This window comes from Trifolium pratense, linkage group LG3 (assembly GCF_020283565.1).
Source record: "Trifolium pratense cultivar HEN17-A07 linkage group LG3, ARS_RC_1.1, whole genome shotgun sequence".
Classification (NCBI taxonomy): Eukaryota; Viridiplantae; Streptophyta; class Magnoliopsida; order Fabales; family Fabaceae; genus Trifolium; species Trifolium pratense.
This window is the reverse complement of record NC_060061.1, coordinates 3,640,758-3,666,098: the sequence shown is the minus strand read 5'-3', so window position 1 is coordinate 3,666,098 and position 25,341 is coordinate 3,640,758. Positions and strand designations below refer to the sequence as shown.

General features: G+C 32.9%; 5 protein-coding genes across 5 annotated transcripts; 2 read left to right on the top strand and 3 right to left on the bottom strand.

Annotated features, from left to right (window-relative positions):
* Positions 1 to 473: 473 nt before the first annotated feature.
* On the bottom strand, positions 474 to 4,938 carry LOC123913658 (uncharacterized CRM domain-containing protein At3g25440, chloroplastic). Its single transcript, XM_045964465.1, has 5 exons — positions 4,552 to 4,938; positions 4,381 to 4,456; positions 2,893 to 3,349; positions 1,808 to 2,209; positions 474 to 1,079 (listed from the first exon to the last, which is right to left on the bottom strand). The coding sequence occupies exons 2-5, from the start codon at positions 4,437 to 4,439 to the stop codon at positions 948 to 950; spliced, it is 1,050 nt and encodes a 349-aa protein (XP_045820421.1). The 5' UTR covers positions 4,440 to 4,456; positions 4,552 to 4,938; the 3' UTR covers positions 474 to 947.
* A 3,310-nt stretch (positions 4,939 to 8,248) lies between these two features.
* On the top strand, positions 8,249 to 12,983 carry LOC123917352 (endoglucanase 8-like). Its single transcript, XM_045969043.1, has 7 exons — positions 8,249 to 8,510; positions 8,614 to 9,027; positions 9,410 to 9,502; positions 9,630 to 9,791; positions 11,668 to 11,779; positions 12,074 to 12,237; positions 12,404 to 12,983. The coding sequence occupies exons 1-7, from the start codon at positions 8,298 to 8,300 to the stop codon at positions 12,728 to 12,730; spliced, it is 1,485 nt and encodes a 494-aa protein (XP_045824999.1). The 5' UTR covers positions 8,249 to 8,297; the 3' UTR covers positions 12,731 to 12,983.
* A 1,462-nt stretch (positions 12,984 to 14,445) lies between these two features.
* LOC123916875 (O-fucosyltransferase 30) lies at positions 14,446 to 18,007 on the top strand. The gene is made up of 3 exons (XM_045968449.1): positions 14,446 to 14,660; positions 14,988 to 15,664; positions 16,684 to 18,007. The coding sequence occupies exons 2-3, from the start codon at positions 15,255 to 15,257 to the stop codon at positions 17,735 to 17,737; spliced, it is 1,464 nt and encodes a 487-aa protein (XP_045824405.1). The 5' UTR covers positions 14,446 to 14,660; positions 14,988 to 15,254; the 3' UTR covers positions 17,738 to 18,007.
* An 847-nt stretch (positions 18,008 to 18,854) lies between these two features.
* On the bottom strand, positions 18,855 to 20,067 carry LOC123916876 (protein PLANT CADMIUM RESISTANCE 2-like). The gene is made up of 4 exons (XM_045968450.1): positions 19,965 to 20,067; positions 19,543 to 19,614; positions 19,206 to 19,418; positions 18,855 to 19,007 (listed from the first exon to the last, which is right to left on the bottom strand). The coding sequence occupies exons 1-4, from the start codon at positions 20,014 to 20,016 to the stop codon at positions 18,922 to 18,924; spliced, it is 423 nt and encodes a 140-aa protein (XP_045824406.1). The 5' UTR covers positions 20,017 to 20,067; the 3' UTR covers positions 18,855 to 18,921.
* A 2,098-nt stretch (positions 20,068 to 22,165) lies between these two features.
* On the bottom strand, positions 22,166 to 23,406 carry LOC123917367 (protein PLANT CADMIUM RESISTANCE 2-like). Its single transcript, XM_045969067.1, has 4 exons — positions 23,232 to 23,406; positions 22,840 to 22,911; positions 22,498 to 22,710; positions 22,166 to 22,386 (listed from the first exon to the last, which is right to left on the bottom strand). The coding sequence occupies exons 1-4, from the start codon at positions 23,290 to 23,292 to the stop codon at positions 22,298 to 22,300; spliced, it is 435 nt and encodes a 144-aa protein (XP_045825023.1). The 5' UTR covers positions 23,293 to 23,406; the 3' UTR covers positions 22,166 to 22,297.
* Between the last annotated feature and the right edge of the window lie 1,935 nt (positions 23,407 to 25,341).

Here is a 25,341-nt window from a genome sequence, read left to right as displayed (position 1 = left end):
GGAAGACCATTTATGAGTGTTATGATAAGTCACTACTGATGTGAATTGAGAACATGTTATGTGATCCCATTCCTTTATGTACTTGCATGAAGACAAACAGCTTGCCATAACCATATGCATTGGATAAGCCTTATCATGAGAGTGAATGGAAAATTGGACATACGAGTAGTAATAATACTGATAGCAACAGCATCGTGTTCATACATCCTAAATGCTACATGCTAAGGACAAACGAAATCTGTTACAAAGTCATACCGGAATTTGTTTTTGCACAACCAGGGAACGGGTTTGAGCAATCCTTCGTCAATGATTGGCATCCGAAAGTAATGGATGTGACTTTGGGATAGAATTTGTATGATGCATGACATTCAACCAGATTATGTAACTGGTATATTTAAGGAGAATGAGAAAATGTGACTCAGTGGTGGGATCTATGCAGAAACATATTAGAGAAAATTTGCCTAATAAAATCATAAGCTAAATAACACCATCATTAACTTAAAACGATACACCATATATCAGCATGTAAATTGTCTTCACAATACCTATAGATTGTAAATAATGAATGTGAAACCTATTTCTTTGTAACATTAGAAGCTGTCAACTTGACATCTCATGCAGGATTTTACATTTCCTCGAGAGCAAACAAGTTACAAAGATCACTTGTCCAAGTCTCATGTGTGACATTGCCGTCAAAAAAAAGGTCAAGCTTCCTCAATCCATGACTAAAATAACTACAACTGAAAGAGAGAGACCATGTTTTTTAGCGAGAATCACATGAGATTCAATCAAATAATAGATTGTGTTGGAAAGAATATGTTAAAAAGTATGTTAGTATTTTTCTTCTACAAAACAAAATAAAAGAAATTTTTTGCAACATTTTTATTACTAGACCAAGCATGATTTATATCAACTGGGAACAACATACTAATGTACACCCTAACATCTTAAGTTGCGCCCTCTTTCCCTTTTTTAAACCTCGCAACGTGCTCGTGATACTCTTCAAGCTCTTTCTCCAACTTCTCAATGAACTGGCTAGTATGCTCAAGGGACTGCTCATACCGATATTTCTCCAAGGCCTAAAGATTTAACAAGTTAGAAAACATAAGCTCTGTAATAAAAGCAGAGATTAAAATGCTTTTTCAACATAACATATTCCAGCTAAATTTATATGCATAATCAGCTTTCTCAACATACTCTGTGTGTGTGTGTGTGTGTGGCGCAGATAGCACCCCCCCGACACAGTGATCAGTTGCAATATGCAGAGACATAACTTTATAGCAGTATTTCATCTTTTGTATTTAACCACATTCATCAAGCACAGCATATTTAGAGAAAATAATAATCATGAAATGCTTCTTTTATGAATGTTATGAAATCTGATAATTAATATTAGAATACAATAAATGATACAAATCATTCTCTTGTTTTAAGCTCAACAAGAAACTATGAATGATCACACTGTAGTAACTTCAATTTTTTTAACTGAATGGGTTAAATCCTTCTATAATACTATCAACCTTCTGATCTTACAATAATATATATGATACTGGCAGGCAGGCACTCATGCTTGACAACTGTCAACCTTGATCAGATTATTTCTACACTTTTAGGACACATTTGACTGATTAAAAAACCACTGTTTGATCATTATCTCTCATTTACTACAGTATGATAATCATTATCTCTATTTGTTGCTTTTCTCCTTTCTTACCTAAACCATATAATTTCTGAAAAAGTAGGGTATTATATCTATTGTCATCAAATACATTTTGCCAATGAATAGCTAATGCAAAATCAAAATTACCTTCACTTTTGATAATGTATCTGGAGGTGACATTACTTTTGGCTGTACATAATTCTTTCCACGGTAAAAAATGATAATGTTATTGGGTTTGATGTCAATCACAATGCCTTTGCTCAGTCGAGCAAGCTCTTCAGCATATTGTTGAGCTTGACCCGGTTTGCAAGGCTTGCATATAACCTTTACCGTCTCATGATTCTTCCAGTGAAGATGCATGTTTAGAACTACCCCACCAAACACTCCACGTCTCCCAACTGGAACATAGTGTTTCTTTTTCTCTCCAGTGCGCTTCAGGTAATGCCTCTCCTCCTCAGTTAAAATTTCGGGATCAAATGTCTCTGGTGGAAGCTTCGGCACATCAAATTTCCTAAGCTTTTCAATCAACCATGTTTCCTTTCGCTTGGCCTGTAGATTTATGAGTTCAAATTAAAACACCAACTTTGAAAGGAAAATTCAAGGATGAAAGACATAATGCCTAAATAATGTCTGCATGTGAATATACCATAACTAAGTTAAAACAGAAATGTATCTAATATCCAATTAAATATACGGGTATCTATATATATATTTCTAAGCAAGGTTAACAGATGGAACTTACATACAAACTTCAAAGTATTAAAGTTTTGATGATAAGTATAACATCACAGAAAATTTCCCAAATGAAATGAGACTTCATGGAGGTGTTTCAAATACAAATTCACGTGTAGCAGCATTCTGGTTATTTCAATGTCAAGACAAAAAAGAGACAGCACTTTATGTAAAGTTTATCAAAACAATACCCTTACAATTATTAGAGAACTAGAAAATGTAATGTTGGGGTGGGGGAGTTAAGAAGTGGTATGATAAGGAGTGGGAGAGAGGTCGATCCTCACCCCCAACAGGCCAACACAGTACTAATTATACTAACATTTTTACGCTATAACAATCCGTATAGGTAGAAATATACAATTACATGATGATAAAATCGTAAAGGTATGCAGCCAAAAGGGGTAAAAATATCATAAAAGTAAATCATCAGTAACAATAATGATCAAGCAGCATCGACAGGAAATAAAGCCTTAAACTTAAAAATTACAATGAAATCTAACCTTTCCAAGCTTATAGAGAATTCTAACTTCTGGATTAGGAGAATACATTTTTTGCTTTGCCTTCAAACGATAGAATCTGAGCTCATTCACTTTGGCCTTTCTTGATTTCTTCACTGTTTTTTTATTTTGGCTGTTCTTTATAGAACCAATATCACCAGGCTTATAGAGAGAGAACCGTACAACATCATTTTGGGTCTTCAGTTCAACTGCTTCATTACTTGTGTATCTAGAAGGTAGCTTATTTCCCTGATTACCATGGCTTCCAATGATATCTGATCTCTGCTGTAAAAGAAAAGATGACGGAGAATATACAGGGGGAACTCTTGAAATATGTCTCTGTGTCCTGTAAGTTCTTGGATGTATGGACTCATAAGGAGTAAAAGATTGAAAACATGTGGTAGGGGATGATGCAACAGTTGGAACATCTTCAACTAAGCATAGCCAGAATAAGCTATGTCTGCATTGCCAGAATAGAAATTGTATTCAGGAGTCAGGAACACATAAAAGGAGCCTGAGGTTATATCTTATACAATCATTATTTTTAATTTGTGAGAATATGTGATCTAAATTATATAACCACCTTTAACTTTTGGATTACGTTTTGCATAAGTAAGTTCAGTAAGGTTTTGAATTGCGGTCGCAGATGCGGTTGCAATTGCAGGTGTTGCGGTTGCGGCCATTGCGGTCGCTGCGACGTAGATTGCGGCCGTTGCAGGGTGAAATACTATTCTACCAGCACAAACACAGAATAAAAACTATAATTATTGTAATTTCTTATATAACTTTTATTTATAGTTCTCTCTAACACAGTGGCAAATTAACCGCACCCAGCGCAACACAACCCAGAAACCTAGGCCAGAACAACATGAGTGAAAATTTAGTTTACTTTATGTCATTTACTCTTTTAGCCTTGAGGGTTGTATTTAAAGGCAATGAGCCTCATTTGAAAGACAATCAATGAATGAACAAATATCTCTTCTCTCAAAAAACTCTTATTCTATTCTCACATAGTTTCTCATTTGTACCAAATTCTCTATTCAATTCATTAGAATTTCTACTTTGAGATTTGATTCTATCGGTTCATCCCTAGAATCTATTTTTTCCCTGTTGCGGTCCGATGCGGCTGCGTTGCGGAAAAACGCTGCTCTGTTGCGGTTTCGTTGCGGCATTCGCGTATGATTTAAGTTCACACCGCAATTGCGGTCTGATGCGGTTGTGCTGCCGTCCGCATCCGCAATATTGCAGCCACATCAGGTGCAATTTAAAACCTTTAAGTAGTATCCTAAACATATAGAGTCCAAATAAATAAATAAATAAATAAATTCAGGAAAACATAACTAACATGTTTCCCAACTTTCCACTCAATAGGGAACTAGACAATATAAAGATAAATCTAATATGGCAATCGTCACTGAACAAAAGAACAAATTTCCAACAGAGAATGAATAAATATGAATCCGATACTAGTGTAGTGAGAAAAGTGTATACCTATTGAATGTGCAGGAAAACCCGTGTCTTGCTCCTCTGATTGAAGCTGCAGAAAACATAAAAGTCCAGAATCCAGCTGTAAAAATCATACAAAGAAAAGGGTAAGGGGAAAAAGGATAGGAAATGGGGTAATCTGCAAGACAACTAAATTGAAAATTATAATTAGCATACCACGAGAGCACGGTATCACTCCCAACGATGTGGAAATAGAGAGAGGGTTCGGATATTTGATTAACGAAACTGGATACGAATTATTATTCCATAGAAACTTTGAGAATGGGTTCTTGTCGTAAAATTCGTTCCTTTTAGCTTCTGGAAATGATTGATTAGGTTCAATTGTTGTGGGTGCTGCTGCAAGGTTCAATTTGTTCCTTTTTTTGTGTGCGAAGGTTTTTGAAGGAAGAATGGGGAAAGGGTTTTGTTTCGGATGATTTAGCAGTGCCTAAACATATTGATGGCGCCTTCTACTGTGAGCAAGCTGTTCATATAGCATATGATAGACTCTCTCAGCCCGAGCCTTTTGATTCCACAGTATTATGACTAGTCAGATTTTATAATTGCCTTTTCGTTTTATACATGTTTTTAGATTTAATTTTAAACCGGTTTTAGCATCCAGTTTCGTTTTGATAGTGTTTTTTAAACCCAGATTTCATACGTGGGGAAGGATCTCTCCATTAATTTTCTCTCCCATGAAATCCTAACCATTCACTGTTTTTTTCTACAAATTGAAGGGTAGAGATTGACACTCGAGAAAATCGTGTTATAAACAAAAAAAAAAAAAAAACACTTTTTCATGTCTTAAATTATAGGACAAAACTTACATGCATTTCTTACTTTTCCTCTCACAAAGAGATGGTTTTTTTTATTAAAAATAATTTTCTTTTATTTTTTCAAAATGAAAAAACACAAATAACCACCTCTTTGTGAGTGAAAAAGTAAGAAATGCATGTATGGAAATGCATGTAAGTTTTGTCCTAAATTATAAGTAAAAAAAATTAACTTTTATCATTTTTGAGATAGACTTTTACTTAATTTACTCTCTTTTCTTTTCCCCATAATCAATAACCATTAAAAACTCTTTTTACATCTTCCCATGAAACTTATTTCAACAAAAAGTTATCTTAAAATTATCATATTTTGTTTTTCTTAATAAGTGTGAAAATATTTTTTTTTGCTTATTTATATTATGAGATAGAGTGAGTAACTTTAGATTTCAACTCAAACCAATTTCACGCATTTCATTATTAATAGAGTTCAGAGTACAACAAAACATTCGAACACCAAAAGCGATTATCCAATTGAGATAATTAAGTAAATTTCAAGTTTCACATTCAATTGCTTAAAGATTCGTACGACCGCATTCCGTTTTAGCCATGACAAAGGAGCCATGATCATCTCGCACGCACATTCCAATACCTTTAACATTGTTAATGTTATTGTTGGAAGGTTAAACTTAAACCAATTTTAAAAATCAATTTTGGCATTTGGAAACCAAAAAATCCATTATGAAGTGGTGCAACATTTGCTCAGTTTGACAGTGAATAAACGTCCTTGGAACAATCCAATTTCCATCGGCTACAATATGCTCAACTTTTAAATGGAAAATAGACCAGAAACCAATTTTGCTACTATATAACAGACTAGTCACACCCCAGTGAGGCCAAAAATCTGCAACACTCCATCTAATTTAGAGTCACCACTTACATACACCACAAACATAACATAACGAAATTGTAACACTTTGGACATGTATTGTTCTTTTTTGTTATTTTTCTTAATAAAGGAATTGTGTTGATTTAAACGGCTATGAATTAAAATAATATTCCAGCTTCAGCGTAATCATTTAATTGGTTTTCAAAGCATTAAGCTAAAAACAAAGGAATTGATGATGGCCTAAATCACAGAGTTACTCTAGGAATAAAAAGAACAGATGAACTGAATCATGTGATAAGAATAATGTGGCAACTGAATCCTATTAAAAGAAATATGTTAAAAGGACTAACTTTTTGCATAAGTAGTTAAGTACTAATAGCTAAGCATCAATTGGCTTCTTAATATAACTCAAATTTTACATCTAACTATCATTGGCAAAAAATTTAACAACCTAACAATGTAGTGCTTCATGCTTGAACAAGGAAGAAATTACCATATAGATTATAAGCACCTAATTAAAACAATACAATTAAATTTGAAAACAGAACGAATATTGAAAATGAGGATCGTAGTCTGCTTATCAAATTGGTACTAATGTGTCATGAGTGGCAGGCAGGCTGTAAATTTGCTACAGAAAAAAAGCAGCCACAGTACCAGAAGAACCGAACATAATTTGAGATGGGAGAAGCTTGGCCAAGGTTTGCTTAAATGTAATGTGGATGCTGGATTTCACGTGATGGAAGGAGATACAAGTACGAGCTATTGAGTAAGAGATAGTAATGGCAATTTCTTGCTTGCTCAAACAAGCTGGAGGCACGCAAGGTTGATGACAAAAGACGGAGAGGCTGCAATGGCGAGAAATCGAGATTACGAGCATGCAATCTTTGAGAGAGATTCTAATGGTGGTTGAGGCAATCCATTCCCGTATTGTAGGTGTCGTAGAGTTTAGTAGTGTAATTTCAAATATTATTCGGAGTTTGTCTTTATTTTCCAATATAACTCAAATTTTACATCTAACTACTATTGGCGAAAAAATTGACAGCCTAACAATGTAATGTAGTGCTTCATGCTTGAACAAAAAGAAGAAAGTACCATAGATGATATAGTACCTTAAAACAATTCAAACTATCAGGACAATGGATTAGAATGTTGCAAAGATGAATACATTAAAATCTGCCTTGTGATGCGAAACCTGAGAATCCCTTAACCGGTGCTTTTTATTTTCAACCGCTTGATTTCAAATTAATGATCGAGATCGTTTATTATGTGAAAACATGTGTGTTTCTCAATTTCTCCCACCAATTGTTGGCAGTGTAATAATGAGAACCAAGCACATAATTTTAGTTCCAACTTCCATTTCTTTTGCTCCTACATGCCAAAGCCAAACCAAGTGCAAATCAGAACTAACCGAGTTTAACTAACATCATCAATAAATATGTAGTACATGCATTTGATTATTTTTGTTCATATATTAATCCATTAAGACCACAAACTACGAAGCATTCCACTTAAGCTTGGATGTAGTGGATGATAAATGTAACATACTGTATTGCATATAATGCTTCATACTATATTAATAACTTTTATGCTACTAATAATGATCATATGAGGATTTAGTCAAAAAAATATGATCATATGAGGATTTTACATATCCCATTTCCACCAGCTTGAGCTAGATATCAGCAAGTTGCAATCTCTATTCTTCCTTTATTTAATTCCAACTACAAAAAAGGTAATGAAACCAAATTTTTAATTATTTTTACTAAAATGACTCACGGGATTAAGAAAAAAACCACGGGAATAGGAACAGTAGCAGTAACTAACTAGTTACTTGAAATCCAAAATCCAACCACTGAAGATGAATGAAGTCACATGCTTTCCTTTTCCCCATACAACACACAAACAAACAAACAGTCAAAACTAATCTGACGCTTCACAATCATTCCCCCATTCCCACCAAAAAGTAACCTTTCTGGGTCCCATACCCCTTACCTATTCCACGTGTTCCCCACTAATTGGCGGTACTAAACACATATCCTCATTATTATAAAGTTAGGCCCGACCCGGTCAATGCCCGGTCAAGCTAGCTCCGCATTGGACTCCGAAAATAAACTACTCCACGTGGCTTTCACTTATTGGTGAACTCACTGGAATCCAAGGACTCTTTCTCGTTTATATAACTACCTCGACGGTTTTCTTCTTCTTCTTCATTACTCTCACTCTCCCACAGGGGCATAGTTGGAAAAAGAAAAATTACCACAAAAATGGCGCCAACTGCACTTTCTTCTGTTACTACATTTCGCTTCCTCGCCTTACTCCTCCTCTTGCTCCGACCTATCTCCGCCGGTCACGACTATCACGACGCACTTCGTAAGAGCATTCTCTTCTTCGAAGGACAACGCTCTGGAAAACTACCTTCTGATCAGCGTCTCAGATGGCGCCGTGACTCCGGCATGCACGACGGAAACACCGCCGGAGTAAGCAGCATTACACATATTGCTCTGTTTTTACTTAAATTTGTAATGTAGGACGACTTATCTAACTTCTAACTTGCATTGCGTTTTTTTGTTGTTGTTACAGGTGGATTTGACCGGAGGATACTACGATGCCGGAGATAACATTAAGTTCGGGTTTCCGATGGCGTTTACGACAACGATGCTGGCTTGGAGTGTAATCGATTTTGGGAGAGTAATGGGACCTGAACTTGGGAATGCGTTGAAGTCAGTGAGATGGGGGACGGATTATCTTCTGAAGGCGACGTCGAAGATAGGTTCCGGCGTGGTGTTTGTACAAGTAGGCGATCCTTTATCGGATCATAACTGTTGGGAGAGACCGGAAGATATGGATACGTTACGCACAGTTTTCAAGATTGATGGGTCACATCCAGGATCTGACGTGGCAGGTGAAACCGCCGCTGCACTTGCCGCTGCTTCCATCGTCTTCAGATCACGTGATCCTGCTTACTCTAAATTGCTTCTCAATCGTGCCGTTACGGTAAGTCACTCTTGTCTCATGTTACTTTCTCTTTCATTCTTTCTTTCAATTCTCTTTACGAATAGAAAATGAAAAAGTAATTTTGTTTGGCCTTTAGTTGAAAAGTAATTAAAAAAAGGAACGGTGGTTAATGTGAAAAGTGATTTGTGAAAAAAGTGCTTTCATAAGATGAAAATCACTTTTTTTTGTGCCCATTCCACCCAACCAACACTTTAATTTAATTTTACTTTTTACTTTTACTACTACTTTTTTTTTGTTTGTGTGATTTTGTTTTCCGTTACGGTTTAGTTCACGGAGTTAGTTGGTACTACAGTTACTGAATAGTAAAATTTTCCGTTAAAATATCGCGAGAAAATGACCGTTGGTAGTGGTGATGTTGCAGGTGTTCGATTTTGCTGACAGACATCGTGGTGCATACAGTAATAGCCTACGCCGTGCAGTGTGCCCATTCTACTGCGACGTAAACGGTTATCAGGTACAGTTTGTGAAAGTAACATTACACAACAGAACAGAGCTTCTTTGTCGTACTGTACTCTATTCAATACTCACCGTTAGATTAGATTACTTTTTTTAACTAGTTGGAATGAGTTTTTGGTGTTTAGGATGAGTTACTGTGGGCAGCAGCGTGGTTGCACAAGGCTTCCCGTAGACGTCTTTACAGAGAATATATTATTCGTAACGAGGTTGTTTTGAGAGCTGGTGACACCATTAATGAATTTGGTTGGGATAACAAACATGCTGGGATTAATGTCCTCATTTCTAAGGTAATAACTTTCATATGGGTCCTGTTAATTTATTTTCATTGAACCTATACTACTAAGCTTTTTATTTATTTATTTATTTATTTATTTATTAGTATTAAACTGAATTGTGCTTGCTATATTTGATTATATTATGATTATCATTTGATATTGATATGTTTGTGGGTGGTTATCCAAGTGTATTTGTCATTTTATGTGTTGTTTTTGTTCCTATTGTCTTGCTTCCCCCGTTGGGCATGTGGGAGCGCAGTGTGATATAGTACTTGCTTATCTATTCAATCTAGTTGCAAAATATAGTGATAAAGTTTCCCCCATCACGTGGTGTGCAATGTGATGCACTTTTGTCTATTTAGGAATTAGTAGTAGTAGTAATAGGACTCTATTATTTATTCCCATTCTGTACATTAATCATTCATTCATCAACACAAGCAAAGCACCAAAACAGAGAATTTCACATGATACCATTAATTATTTTCACACCACTAACTTTGAAATTAGTCACGCCAATAGATATGCATTGTGTATTGTACTATGACTTACATTTAGTTCTTATGGAGTACTAGTAGTTTTTTATTAAGAAATATGGAGTACTAGTAGTACTATTTACTCCATATTTTTGTTTCTTTGATAAATTGTTTAGTATACTAGTTATTTACAAGGATTTAATTATTGGATTCTAACAAGTGTCCTAAAGTAAGTAAATAGAAGTTTTGAAATGCAATCTTTATACTTTAAAAATGTTGAATACTATTTTTTAACCTAAATTTTATTATATTTTTTTTATTGTCAGAAGTATGAAGAATGTGAATCCTTATCTTACTCTTGATTTGATAAAAAAAAATGTAATGTATATGTAGTTGTTGTAAACTGGTTATATCAAGTAAATCATGTCCAATAATGTACTCAAGGGAATAAAGTGTTTTAAATTTGACTTTATGTATTTGGTGGGTCATATAAGGAATCTATTGACATAATGAATTGAACAAGGTTGATATAGGGAATGTGAGTACAGATTGGATTTTATTTTGTTTCTTGGATTATTATTGGATCTTTATCCGTTTATTCATTGGTAATGAAAGTCAAGATAGCAATGAGAAAAGGTGGTGTGTGAAATGCTTATGATTGCATTTGCACATGATGTGAATTTCATTTTTAGGTTTCATGTGGGCACCAACTATTATAAACGGGACATTCCGTGATAATTGGAACTTAGATCTAAAATGTGTATGTCATTGATGATATTGAGGGGCAATTTTGTCTTTAAAACTTGTAGGACTAGAATTAGGATGGAATGTATTGTCGCTTTAATCTGAACCAAATTGTGTAGACAAACTCTTTGCCCTTCGTATGGTAAACATTTAGAACAAAAAGTCTCAAGCTTCAATTAATTTTAATCCTTTTAGATCTAGCAAATGGATGGGTCCCACTCAGTACTGCACCATGCATGTGCGCCATACATGATTTTCTGCGGAATTGCTTCACTATTTTCATAAGGGTAGAGTCTGTGACTTCTTGTTTAAGCCCCCATCAATATCATATTTCTTGCAATTCTTTTCTTGTAACTCACCATTCTGGTAACCTATCCCTTGCTGTCACTGTTCTGTTACCGTCAAATTTATACATTGTACTTGTACATGTACATTGTACTATAGTATATACAATACATAATACACTCCTCCCTAAGAAAAGCAAACGCTTAAAAAATGTTATCTATATGTGAATCTTCTCACAAGTTGGTCAGAGACACGGGTTCACCTCATATAACATTATACTATTAATCTACAATATAAAAACTTAAAAAACCATCAATAAAATATATTAGCACTAATTGGAAATGGGAACAATGCAGTAATTAACATTATATTATCATCATCTGCAGGAGGTGTTAATGGGAAGAGCCGACTATTTCTCGTCGTTCAAACATAACGCCGATGAATTTATTTGTTCTACATTGCCTGGATTTTCTCACGCACAAGTACAATATTCCCCAGGTACGTACCTTTAATTAATTTTGAGAAAAGTGATTATTTGCGTGATTAGAGCATTTAAATAATGATCATGATTACTATAGTATGATTTATGAGACCCATGTGTCCATGACCAAAGCCATCAATTATGTTTTTCTTTTGCAAGAAAAAGCCTTAGATTGAGAGTATTTGCGTGTACAACCACAATCCATGCAATTTAGTAGTACTAGTAATAGTATTGTATTGGTGTTGATCCAAAAACGGTAACAATATTAATAACTGAGCTATTCCTTTGTTTTGTTGGTTAATGGAAAAAAGGTGGACTTATCTTCAAGGCTGGTGGAAGTAACATGCAACATGTAACGTCCTTGTCCTTCCTATTGCTAGCTTATTCCAATTACCTAAGCCATGCCAATAAGGTCGTGCCATGTGGTGACACCAATGCCACTCCTGCTTTACTCAAACACCTTGCCAAACGCCAGGTCAGCTTCATTCATCAATTGATTTGGTTGGGTTGGACCATTGTACCAATTTCTTCTACTTTACAACATAAGACAAAAAAAAACTAACGGATATATAAGTTGGTAACGTTAATAAATTAATTCATACATACATGTGAATGTGAATGCTAACGTTGCTTTCATTTAGGTGGACTACATTCTTGGGGATAACCCTTTGGGAATGTCCTACATGGTTGGATATGGTGCACGCTACCCACAGAGGATACACCATAGAGGAAGCTCACTTCCCTCAGTTGCGGCCCATCCAGCCCATATTGGATGCAAAGCTGGATCTCAATATTTTTTCAGCCCAAACCCAAACCCGAATGTCTTGGTTGGAGCTGTGGTTGGTGGGCCTACTAACACTACAGATTCGTTTCCAGATTCAAGGCCTTTCTATCAGCAATCTGAGCCCACTACATATATCAATGCACCACTTGTGGGTCTGCTCGCTTTCTTTTCTTCTCATCCTTGATGATGTTTGCAAATGTATAATTATCTAGTACTAGTAGTATTTATATCTATATTTTATATCTATGTGGTGGGCAAAATGGTCACCCTGTATTGTTCTTTGAAAGAAAAATGAAAAAGGGGAAGAATGTCTGTATTAGTATCATGATTTGAGGTTGTTTCGTAACTTCTTTCAATTAAGTGAAGCAAAAATTGCAAGTTGTATACTTAAATGGTTTTATGTTATGGGGCAAGTCTATAAGAAAGTTTATGATCTACTAAGGTTCAATGTTTTTTACAATGCTCTAATGCATACCAGATTTCATGATCTAATATTCTAATAAATCATCAATAAAAAATGACCATTACCTATGATATGGGGATATGCCAAGTAAGTAAGCTCACCTACAATTACAAAACTCCCCATTACAATCCCACTCAGTTCAAATAAAGCCAGGTTAAATATTTAGTTAAATGATTTTTTTTCGTTGATTCAGATCGGACGGCTCATAGTTGGAACTGCGTCATGCATGTCATGTATTTAATTTTAATTTGTTTTGTTTAGAGTATTTACTAACAACCAATGGAAAAAGTCATATAGGTAAATTTGCTTATGAAGTAAAAAGTTAGTATTTTTTTTATCAATGAAGTTTCAGAAGTAACAACTTGATAAAGGAGAATATGAATTCACTTAAAATGCACCCTATTGAAATCATTTTTGCCATTGAGCCTCTAAGGTCGCGTGACCACCGACTAATTTAGTATTAGTAAGCATATCGGTTAGTTTGGCTGATTTGTTCATTAAAATTTAAAATTGAAAATCGAACCAAATCATTTTGATTTTTTCAATTCAATTTAATTTTTAATCAAAACCAAACAAGATAGGTTAAGTTTCTATTTGATTTTTCGATTTCACCCGTTGTCCGAACAACTTACACTCCTGCTCACTTCTCTTGTCTTCCTACTTCTCAACTAATTATTAGAATATCATTATTTGTATTTTAATTAAGATAATGAACGTAAAATCAAGTTTATTGAAAAGAAAGAAAAAAAAGAGATTCAATTTGGTTACTTACAATTTTTTGGTGATTCAATATGGTCAAAATGTAAATAAAACCTAAATTAGTTCAAAATTCATAATAATATAAATACTTATTTTTGTTGTTTCCATGAGCTTAACTTAATTGGTAAGAAACATCGCATTTTATTTTATTTTGATTTTATTTTTGGTAAGAACTAAATATAAAACTCAAATTAGTTGATAATATTTTTATAGAGGAGATAAATTAGTTCCACGAAAGACTAGTTTGTAAATGTGAGTACTAATTTTAATTTTATTCAAAAACAATTTAAATTATATTTTTATTAGGAACTAAATCCATAATAAAAAATTAAGATTAAAAAAAGTCTTTCACTAAAAAAACAAAAAAAAGAAAGGATCATATTAAACGGTGTCCGAAAAATTTATTAAACATCCTAAAAAAAAAATATTGAATGCACCAATTTTTAAGATAGAATTTACTTGTTTATATGCTTAATAAGTTTAATTGATATGCACCGACGGTGTAAAATAGTTTTACACGATCGTCTAATAAACAACCACCATTTTACCATGTCATATCAAAAAAGTGGGGTGAAGTGGAGTGATGTGGCGAAAAACATGTTGGTATTGATTGACGGTGTAAAATTATTTTACGCGGTCGGTCTATTTAAATGCTTAATTAGTGCCCACTAATTAGCATTTTCCAAAAGTAAAATATGGTAATAGAAATAATATCACGAGATGCTACTTGCGATCTGAAACAATTCTCCCCAGCGGCACTCGCTTTCTCTCTAACACCGGTGCTTTCTCTTCCGCCGGCGACACTATCTCTTCCGGCAGTGGTTTCTATTACTCACAGATTGCACTTCCAGTACTCCTCTTCTCTTCAACCTTGCACCCTATCTCACAACAGGTTCCAATCTTCTATTCATTCTTTTCTTTAATTGTACTGTTACTATTCTTTATTTTATTCATGATCAAGTCTCACATACACTTTCTTCACAATTTCAAGGGTTTGGAAGATTTTTCTGCATATTGTTTCTCTATGCTTCTACTCTTGCTAAATTTTAATGTAAAAAATCAACTCATTCATTTCTAATTATCAATGCAAAATGTTCTAATTTTAAATTGATTTGCAAACTACCCTTGTCAATGCACATGTTTGTATTTTGATGCAATGCTCAAAAAATTTGTTTGATAACTTGATTGATATCAATTTTATTATCTTTGTGATATGCAGGGTATGGTAAAAACAACTAAAATCTTACTGTAACGAGGATTAGTATCGATTTGCCTCATTTGTATAAACCATAGATTTTTTATTTTTTATTTTTTAAATTTGTTATCTGATTTCCATGCAAGAAAATCCACTGAGGTTGCTAACGTCGGTAACGTTAGGTGATTCGGATCTGTAAAATTCATGGCTTTCTGTGGATCGATATTTTTTCGGACCGAATTAACAACTACAAACCCTTGAATAATTTGAATAGCATCAAACCCTAACAAAATGTTACCTAAAAGAAAACCACATTACAGATTCCCACTCATTCCGGTATCCCTTTTTGTGTCTTTCTTCTCCTTTCTTTTTCTTTATTACTATTATTATTACTCTCATTCCACTCAATTACCCCAAACTGTAACAAAAATATCAGATACACTAAAATGCTCTTCCCAAGCTCTTGCATTAAGCGAGAAATTCATGTGGTATGCGCCTCACAGTGGATTCAACAACCAGCTTTTGGAGTTTAAACACGCTGTTTTGATTGCTGGGATACTTAATCGAACTTTGGTTGTTCCTCCTGTTTTGGATCATCATGCTGTTGCTTTAGGTAGCTGTCCTAAGTTTCGGGTTGTGGAACCCAATGATATTCGGATTTCTGTTTGGGATCATGTCATTGAGCTACTTCAGGGTGGAAGGTTAGTTTGTTTTGTTGCTTGTTGTTGAATTCTTGTAAAGTGAGCTGTAAGAAATGTTTCACATGTGTGTCAATCATCTTGTTATTAAGGTTTTATTTTTCTATAATGATAATAAATTTGTTGTGTTATCTTGTGTCTTTATAAATGATTTGTTATAACCCATGACTATAAGAGATAGAATTAGAAATGACAGCATTAGAGAGAGACTTGGGCTAGCACTTTGTAGTAGAAAAGAAAAGATGGTGAAAACTAGACTTAGGTGGTTTGGGCATGTACAAAGAAGACTTGTAGATTCTGTAGTAAGGAGGGTAGTCAAATCACTAGAGGCAGAGAAAAACCTAGAAAAACTATCAAGAAAGATCTAGAGATTAACGAGTTGGATAGAAATATGGTATATCATAGAACATTATGGCAGCGTTTGAAACATTTAGCCGACCCTACTTAGTGAGATAAGGTTTGGTTGTTGTTGTTTAACCCATGACTCATTAAGTACAAAATGGAGCAAAGTTGAAAGTAAAGTTGAAAGTATGCTATTTTCAACTTGACGTTAGAGTTCTATTTGGATAAACTATTTTCATACAAGCTATAATCATTGTTCATAAACTATCCAGAAGAGCTTATGGAAATAACCTGAAAATAGCTAATGGACGTTGTTTCCGTAACATCTCCTAAGCAGTCTCATGAGTGCTTATTTATATTAGAGAAACTCAAATAAATCAATACAAATATACCCTAGATACTAACAACAGTGCTCTTTCTATTCCATGACCTTCACAGCATAATTCCTTTGATGCATAAATTTATTCAAATAGTACTTTTTCCTTTTATATGTAATTGATTTAGTTTTCTTTTATGTCATAATAAAAGCAATGTATGTAACATATAAACTATGTTCTAAGGGAATAATGAGTAACATCTTTCTTCCGTGGTTTTTGTGTCATGAAACATTTATATTTGAAACTACATTACACCTGGTCATCTGTATGAATTGTAAGTTTTCATCCATTCTTTTCTTCCAGGTATATCTCCATTGCTGAAGTTATAGATATCACATCTTTAGTTTCTTCTGGTCTTGTTCGAGTCATTGATCTTAGGGATTTTGTGTCGATATGGTGTGGCATCAGCTTAGATTTGGCTTGTTTTAATGATTCGAAGTTACAGTCGTCTGTTTCTAAAAGCCTAAAGCAATGTGGATCCCTGCTAGCAGGGTTTCGTGGGAATATTGAAAAATGTATATATGCTATCAATGAAGATTGCAGAACTACAGTGTGGACTTACCATGTAGATGGTCATGAAGATGGCATTTTGGATTCATTCCAACCCAATGATCAGCTGAAGCAGAAAAAGAAAATATCTTATGTTAGGAGACGGAGGGATGTATTTAGGGCGCTTGGACCTGGTTCTGAAGTTGAATCAGCTTCAATGCTGGCATTTGGAAGCCTCTTCTCTGCTCCATACAAAGGTTCTGAGTCATATGTTGATATTCATGAATCTCATCAGGACCAGAGGTTTTTATCTTTGATGGAGAAGATTAAGTTTCTTCCATATGTCCCAGAAGTTATGAATGCCGGAAAGGAGTTTGCTAAAGCAACCATAAACGCTCCATTTCTCTGTGCACAGCTTAGATTGCTGGATGGGCAGTTTAAGAATCATCATAAGGCTACATTTGATGGGTTAAGGCAAAAATTAGAATCTTTGGTGCAGAAAGGTCCTCTACCCATACATATTTTTGTAATGACTGATCTTCCTAGAAATAATTGGACTGATACTTATTTAGGTGATTTAACTAGTGATGCACATAACTATGAGGTGCATTTCTTAAGAGAGGATGATCAGCTAGTTATGCAAGCAGCCAAAAAACTAACCACAGCTGGTTATGGACAGAGGTTTATTCCAAATTCAGTTTCTAGAATTGGTAAAAAATATTGTTCCAATCAGAGATTACCTGATGTACTTCTGTATGTTGAGCAGGCTGTGTGCAGTTGCGCATCTCTTGGTTTTATTGGAACTCCTGGATCAACCATTGCTGAAAATATAGAACTAATGAGAAAATTTGATTCTTGTTCTAGGTGAAGTTGACAACTTTGTGGAAAATCATTTTTATCGTATGGCACTAAATCTTATTGGAGTGATGGAAAGGTAGTTCAATCAGACCATAAATTATTGCACAGGCCATGTTTTGAATTATCTATTCATCTTCCAAGTTTTGATGATTAGTTGGCCATGCCAAGCCATAATCATTTGTTAGGAGAAGACACTATACAGTAGCTGCTATGGCTGTTTGATTCCAGAAAAATGTGTTCTTATCAAATGATTGAAAGTTATCTTCTTTTGTGTCTGCAATTCTCCCTTATCCTCTCCTTTTCTTTTTTTTTCTTTTTTTCCTTTATTCGGGTTTAGTACATCCCTCTCGATGAGTTTTGTGTGTTAATGTCATTGGTTCTGCACAATATTTGACCAAATGCTACCAAACTACAACTAGTTTGTTAGTCCATTGCTTGTTTATTAGCAGGAGGAGATTTATATATGTGGTGCTTTAGAATAGTTGCTTTGCTACTTGCTACCTTTGGCAGGAGTAGTGTAGAATCACTAAATGATGTCACAGGTATAAACTGCTACTATATCACTATCACTATCAGTATCAAGGTTTTCACAGCATTTGATCATTAAATTTGTTCCATCAAATTTCAGGTATCTTCTCCATCATGAGTGACCATATGGAGCCTTTCAATTAGTAATTGATATTCATGAGTGACCAAGTGTTGTTGAGTCCTTTTTTTTTTTTTAATCATCCAATGACCTTGATGCTGTCACCAGTTTTCGCAATGCGAATTCTCTTAGGCTCTGTTTGGCAAAAATACATCTTCATTCTTTCGTGAATCTTATTTTTATTTTATCTTCAAGATAATCTTTTTCATGTTCTCATTATTAGAGTACAAGTCCTCTCATATTAGTATAATATTGTAATGAAATGTGAGTCCACAAAAAAAATGTAATGAAATGTGAAAATCTAATTCATAACACTTAACACGTGCATAATAATTCTGCTGAAATATGAGGGGGGAAAAGTAATAAGCAACATCCATACATAGTCACATAGATATATATAAATCAAAGCAAACACGAGCAGCTGACTTTTTATTTATTTAAATATTTGATAATTGACAACAACTGAAATGTGAACCTTTTTCAAAATATAAATAAAAAGTAATTATTCATCAAAATGGCTTAAGAGTGATCATCACGAAGCTAGCACACTAATAACGGGTCATGCCAATTTCCACTGTTGGAGCCTGCATCTGCATGGCACCTCTGGTACACATTTGCACGTTCCTATCCCAACCTAATCAAACCACACAAACAATCAATTCAATACTAATCTAAATTCAACAAATTATTAAAAAAAGTTATAGCAATGCTTATTCTAACTTTTTCTTTTCAACAATTTCATTTTTTTCCATAAAATTCATGTAGATCTCACTAATTTTGCGGACACGCTTAATAAAAGAGAGTATTAAAGTGAATGTTTTTATCTAATTACCTGCGGACACGTCGAAACCACGGGCTTCTAGCTCACGATGCTCTTGGCAAATGGATATTTGGACACAGCAACAACTAGCAATGCAATCACATGTTTTGCTCCCTTCGATCCCAAAAACTCTTCTTAATTTTGTACGATAAATGCATGCATACAGTGACCCTAAATGACTAAAACCACCAAGTAGGCAATAAAGCAGTCCATGCACACAACAAGCTGCAATATTTACCAAAAAAAAAAAAACAACAGAATTTAATTCAGAATAAATAATAACTTTGTTCCTCAATTCCACCAAAATATAAAATTAAGGCAAATATTTGAGACCAAATCACACACTTACAAGTTGTTCCTCTGTCCACAATCTCAGCTACCCTTCCAAAGCTAACACAAGGACACCAAAAAGTGAGGCAACCTACACATGATCAAAAATGAAAATCACGATTCCATCCAAAAAAAAATAAAATGAAGATCATGAATTAATTAAGCTAGTGTGTTTTTGGATTGATATTAAGTTTGACGAAATTAACTTGAAGTGACACTGTAATTTTGTTAAAATTCTAAAGCATAACTTTAACATAAATCATAGTACTAATGCACTTTAGTACTATTAAATTTAGTGTCAATCCAAACATACATTCAAACTTTTCAAATTTTAATACATACATACATATGTGTATGAGGATGTGGTGGAGTGAAAATAAGAATAATAATTAAATAAAACAAATCATAGGTAAAAAATTGCATGAAGGGTGAGAGAGTTACAAGAGCTACAATCAGAGAAGCAGTCACAGAAGCCAGTGGACCATGAAGCCATGCTGACAGTTTAAGAGGATTTAATTACTGATTAGTATTCACTAAAATAATCAATAATATGTGTAGTGAAGATATCATATGGCTTCCATGAGTCCTTTATATATTGAAGAGAAAGGGACTTTGCATTCACGATAAAGGAATCCATTTTAATAAGGCACCAAATAAAAAAAAAAATTAAAAGTTTGTTCACATTGACTAATATATAATATATAACGCCTTTCAAACTAAAATTTTCTATTAGTAAAAAAAAATCTATATTTCCCATTAGTGACAAAGTCTTCTTCAAAAAAATGTATATAGACAATGTATGTACTAATGAATATTTTTGGTAATTCGAAAAACTAAACAAAAATTTATTTATTTATTGGCTTAAATGTAACTTTGACCAATCGAATTTTATAATTGTACAATTTTGATCCCAAAAAATTTTAATTGTGCAATTTTAGCCTTCAAATTATAGAGATTAAGAGATATAAACTTAATAATTATGCATCAGTGAAGTTTATATTTATCACCACCATTTAGCGGCCAAATTTTCTTCATGTGCAACACATTCGAATCTCTTGCCATTTAAACTTTTAAATTAATTTATTGTTAGTTGTCATAATTTGAAATTTAAAATTAATTGCAAATTTTATCTTGCCTCGTCTAAGAAGTTATTCATTTTTTTTTGGCAAAAAAAATTATTCATTTTTCATCATATGGGATTTCTTCTTGAATAAGTATTCTAATTGTATTAGTAAAAAAAGAAAAGCATTCTAAATTGTATTTTTTTTTTAAAAAAAAAAGAAGTATTCTAAATTGTCTTAGTTTCCTAAAAAGAGTAAATACCAAAAGAAAATGCAATAAATGTTTTATAAAAAATATTTTAAACATTTTCCATTTTGCAGATGCGCATCCAATCTTATTTATTTGTCTTGGTTTCCTAGATAGATTAAATACCAAAATAAAATGAAATACATGTTTTTTTAGGTAGTCTAATGACTAAAAATTTCACTATAATGTGGTGTCCGAGATTCAAACTTCAATCCTTGTATATAAAATACGATGTTCTTACTAATTAAGCTAACCTCATAAAAACATTTTTTCCTTAGATTAGTTCATAACATATCCACAATTATTTATATTGTGTGATGTGTGATTTAATAGATACACGCGTAAAACTTTTAACATTGTTATTAGTGAGTACAGATTAAATTTGTAGAAAAAAAAAAATCAACTAAGAAATAAACTATTAGACATCTAAAATAATTAGGGTTATTATTGTACTTAAAATTTTTCAGTTTTAGGTATCATTTGGCCTGATTTTTTTTCCTTTTATTTAGAGCTTATGCAAATAACTTATGCAATTTTTATATATTATTATAAGTTTGTCAGGGTAGTTTATGATAGAATAACTTATAAAATTATAATTTTCACTAGTGTGAACTTATAAAATAACATAAAACTTAATTTATATTGCATAAGCTATTTGCATAAGCTCAAAAAAAGCTAGGCCAAACGGACCCTTAGTCCGTATATATTGACAAAATTTGTCTTTATTTAGTCCAAAATTTATTTATTATTTAGAACAAAATTGTGTTCTAACTAATAAATAATATTAATTTTATGGAAAAAATACAACTTTTAAATTAATAAAAAATAACTTTAAAATAATTTCTCATCTTTGGTTTAATACATCCCTTTTCTCTTAGCTTGATTTCTTTTCCTTTTATATCAGTAGGTTTAACTGGACTTTTACTTTGTGCATTCATTTCCTTTTAAACTTGACCTTTACATGTTAGTTGTCTTTCCACTCCAATGTTTAGAAGTCATTAGTTGATTAACATGACGAGGTAAAGGAGCAAATAAACCAAAAATAATGCAATATATCGCTATGATTATAACTTGTCATTTCTATCGAGAAAAAGTGTGTAAGGTGTTTTTCTAAGTTCTATCCAAATAGTCGAGCCTACATCATAATTTATTGTTGTAAGGGACCTGCGTTCGCATGACCCCCTTAAAAAAAATTAAGAGATGCATTGAAATTATTCGTTCATGAATCTTATTTCTATTTTATCTTCAAAAGAATCTTATGTGAGTCCAAAAAAAAATGCAATGAAATGTGATGCATAATAATTGTGCTGAAAAAATAATAAGCAACATCCATACATATTCATATAGATCAAAGAAAACACGAGCAAATCCCAAAAGAAAAAAAAAAAAATCACACCACAACTGAAATGAAAATCATAATACAAATAAAAAGTAAATATTCATGACAACACAAATGGATATGTGAATCAGTGATTACGAGCCATGCCAATTTCCACTGCTGGAGCCTGCATCTGCCTTGCCCCTCCTGTACCCATTTGCATGTTCCCATCCCAACCTAATCAAACCACACAAACAAACAATCAATTGGTGCGATTTACATGAATTTCATTCACGCGCGCCTAATAAAAGAGAACATTAAAGTAAATGTTGTTAATTATCTAATTACCTGCGGACACGTTGACGCCGCGAGCTTCTAGCTCTCGATGCTCTTGGCAAATGGATATTAGGCCACAGCAACAACTAATAATACAGTCACATGTTTGGTTTCCTTCAATCCCATAAACTCTCCTTAATTTTGTACGATAAATGCATGCATAGATTGACCCAAAATGACTAAAACCACCAAGTACGCAATAAAGCACTCCATGCATACAACAAGCTGCAATATTTACCAACGCAGAAGAAAAAAAAAACCAGAATTTAATTCAAAATAAATAATAACTTTGTTCCTCAATTCCACCAAAATATAAAATTAAGGCAAATATTTGAGACCAAATCACACACTTACAAGTTGTTCCTCTGTCCACAATCTCAGCTACCCTTCCAAAGCTAACACAAGGACACCAAAAAGTGAGGCAACCTACACATGATAAAAAAAATGAAAATCATGATTCTATCAACAAAATAAAAAAAAATAAATAATCATGAATTAATTAAGCTAGTGTGTTTTTTTGGATTGATGTTAAGTTTAACGAAATTAACTTGAAATGACACTGTAATTTTGTTAAAATTCTAAAGCATAAATTACAGAGCACTTTAGTACTATTAAATTCAGTGTCAATCAAAACGTTTGAATTCTAATCCACACACATGTGTATGAGGGTGTGGTGAAGTGAAAATAAGAATAATTAAACAGAAGAAATTAAAGGTAAAAAATTGTATGAAGGGTGAGAGAGTTACAAGAGCTAGTATCAGAGAAGCAGTCAAATAAGCCAGTGGACCATGATCCAACAGAAGCCATGCTGAGAGTTTAAGAGTATATTCAATAGATAATCAATAATATGTGTAGTGTGAGAATATGGCCTATAGCTCCATGAGTCCTTTATATATTGAAGAGAAAGGGAAGATGCATTCACAATAAATGAATCCATTTTAAGGCACCAAATAAAAAAATAAAAAATAAAGTTTGTTCACATTGATTAAGTAACGCGTTTCAAATTAAAAAATTTCTATTTAGTAAAAAAAAAAGTTTCCCATTAGTGACAATGTCTTCTTCAAAAAAATTATATTAGACAATGTAATAATGAGTGAATATTGATTAAGATTGAGACAATTTTAGAAAATGAAAATCTCGAAGATTTTAAAAGATTCTGTGAGATTATATTGATTTTATGAGATTTTAGAAGATTTTTTTGAAAAACTTTTTACAATCAAGTTTCTTAACACAAGAATTTGTGAGATTTTATAATACAGACTTTTGAGATTTCAAAGTACTTTATAGATTTTTAAAATTTAAATGACTCAATAAGTTCGATACCAATTTCTTCTAAAATAATAATGATGCAATCATGAAGAGTCTTGGAAAGTCATGAAAAGTCTCGGGGGGGTTTTTGGGTGAAATTATTGGATGAGTGTTTTTATGTGTATTTAGAACTAAAAAGTCTTTTAAGATCCATCACATAAAAGAATCCATCAAAATTTGTAGACTTTTTTTAATAATACTAACAGATTTTGTTGTCCTGAGAAAAAAAATCTTAATTGTCTTATTTGAATATCACGTGATTTAGTTAACTTTTGTAAAAATCTTAATTGTCTTATTAAATACCACAAGATTTTTTATCATAAAAAAATCTCTTACCATTTAAAATTTTAAATTAATTTATTGTTAGTTGTCATGATTTGAAATTAGCTAGGGAGAAGCTAAAATGTGCCCTGAGGGTACATGTTAGTGATTCAAAAATTGAAATATTTTATGATAATTGATGTATCTAATTCACTTTTAAAATTTGATTACAAATTAATTACACAAAATTTAAGAAAACGTTTCTATTTTTAGATTCTTAACATGTGCCCTAAAACCCTTAAAATTAATCGCAAATTTTATCTTCCCTCGTCTAAGAAGTTATCTATACTTTTTTTTTTGTTAAATACTAGAAGTTTTTTTTTATGCAATTTTTTTTTTGGCATAATGAATACAAATATTGTTTTGACATTGAATATCATTTTAGCATTGAATAATTTTTAAACTTGAAAAAAACAGAAAAAAAAAGTTGGCCAACTCATTATCTTCACAATTACAGTATATTTGCATTATGGTGTTATTACTTTCCTTCAACAAAAAAAAACTGTATATTATTACCTGCGCGTATGCATTAAAGGAGTTAAATGAATTGGTCATGTTATTATCTGGCGCGTACCAAATTTTATTTAATAATACTCATTAATTCAATTTAATTTTAATAAATGCAAATATTCTTCTTTCAGCGTTTTAATCATCCTACTTGACAATGATTGTGTTAGTCGACTGTTTGAGAACATACGGAGTATAAGACAATAAATCAATGAATATAATCATCATCAATTAATATAAAGGAAAATTAATCTGATTATTTGATTCCTAACCACTCTCCCATCACTTCCATTATGATTCCACCGCACTCAATATGATCACCGTCTCTACAAGATCCATCCGTATTCAATCTCACCCACCCCACTGGTGGTGGTTTCCAACTCACAAACACCACACGCCGTTGAGGTTCAACTTGAGAAGATATTTCACTCACAGCCAAGTATTTTACAATCAGAATTTTTGACAATCAGGACTTTTAACATAAGATTTTATTAAATTTATATATAGACTTTTAAGATTTTAATGTATTTTGTGAATTTTTAAAATTTGAAAAAACTCTGAATTTTTTGTGAAAAAAGGAAAAGAAACGCAACAAACCAGAAAGAAGAACTAGCACCTCCAAAAAAAAAAAATATGAATCCAGAAAACCCACTTCTACCAAACCACATACATACCAAACCTATACAGCAAATGAATAACTACACAAGATAAGCCGGTGCA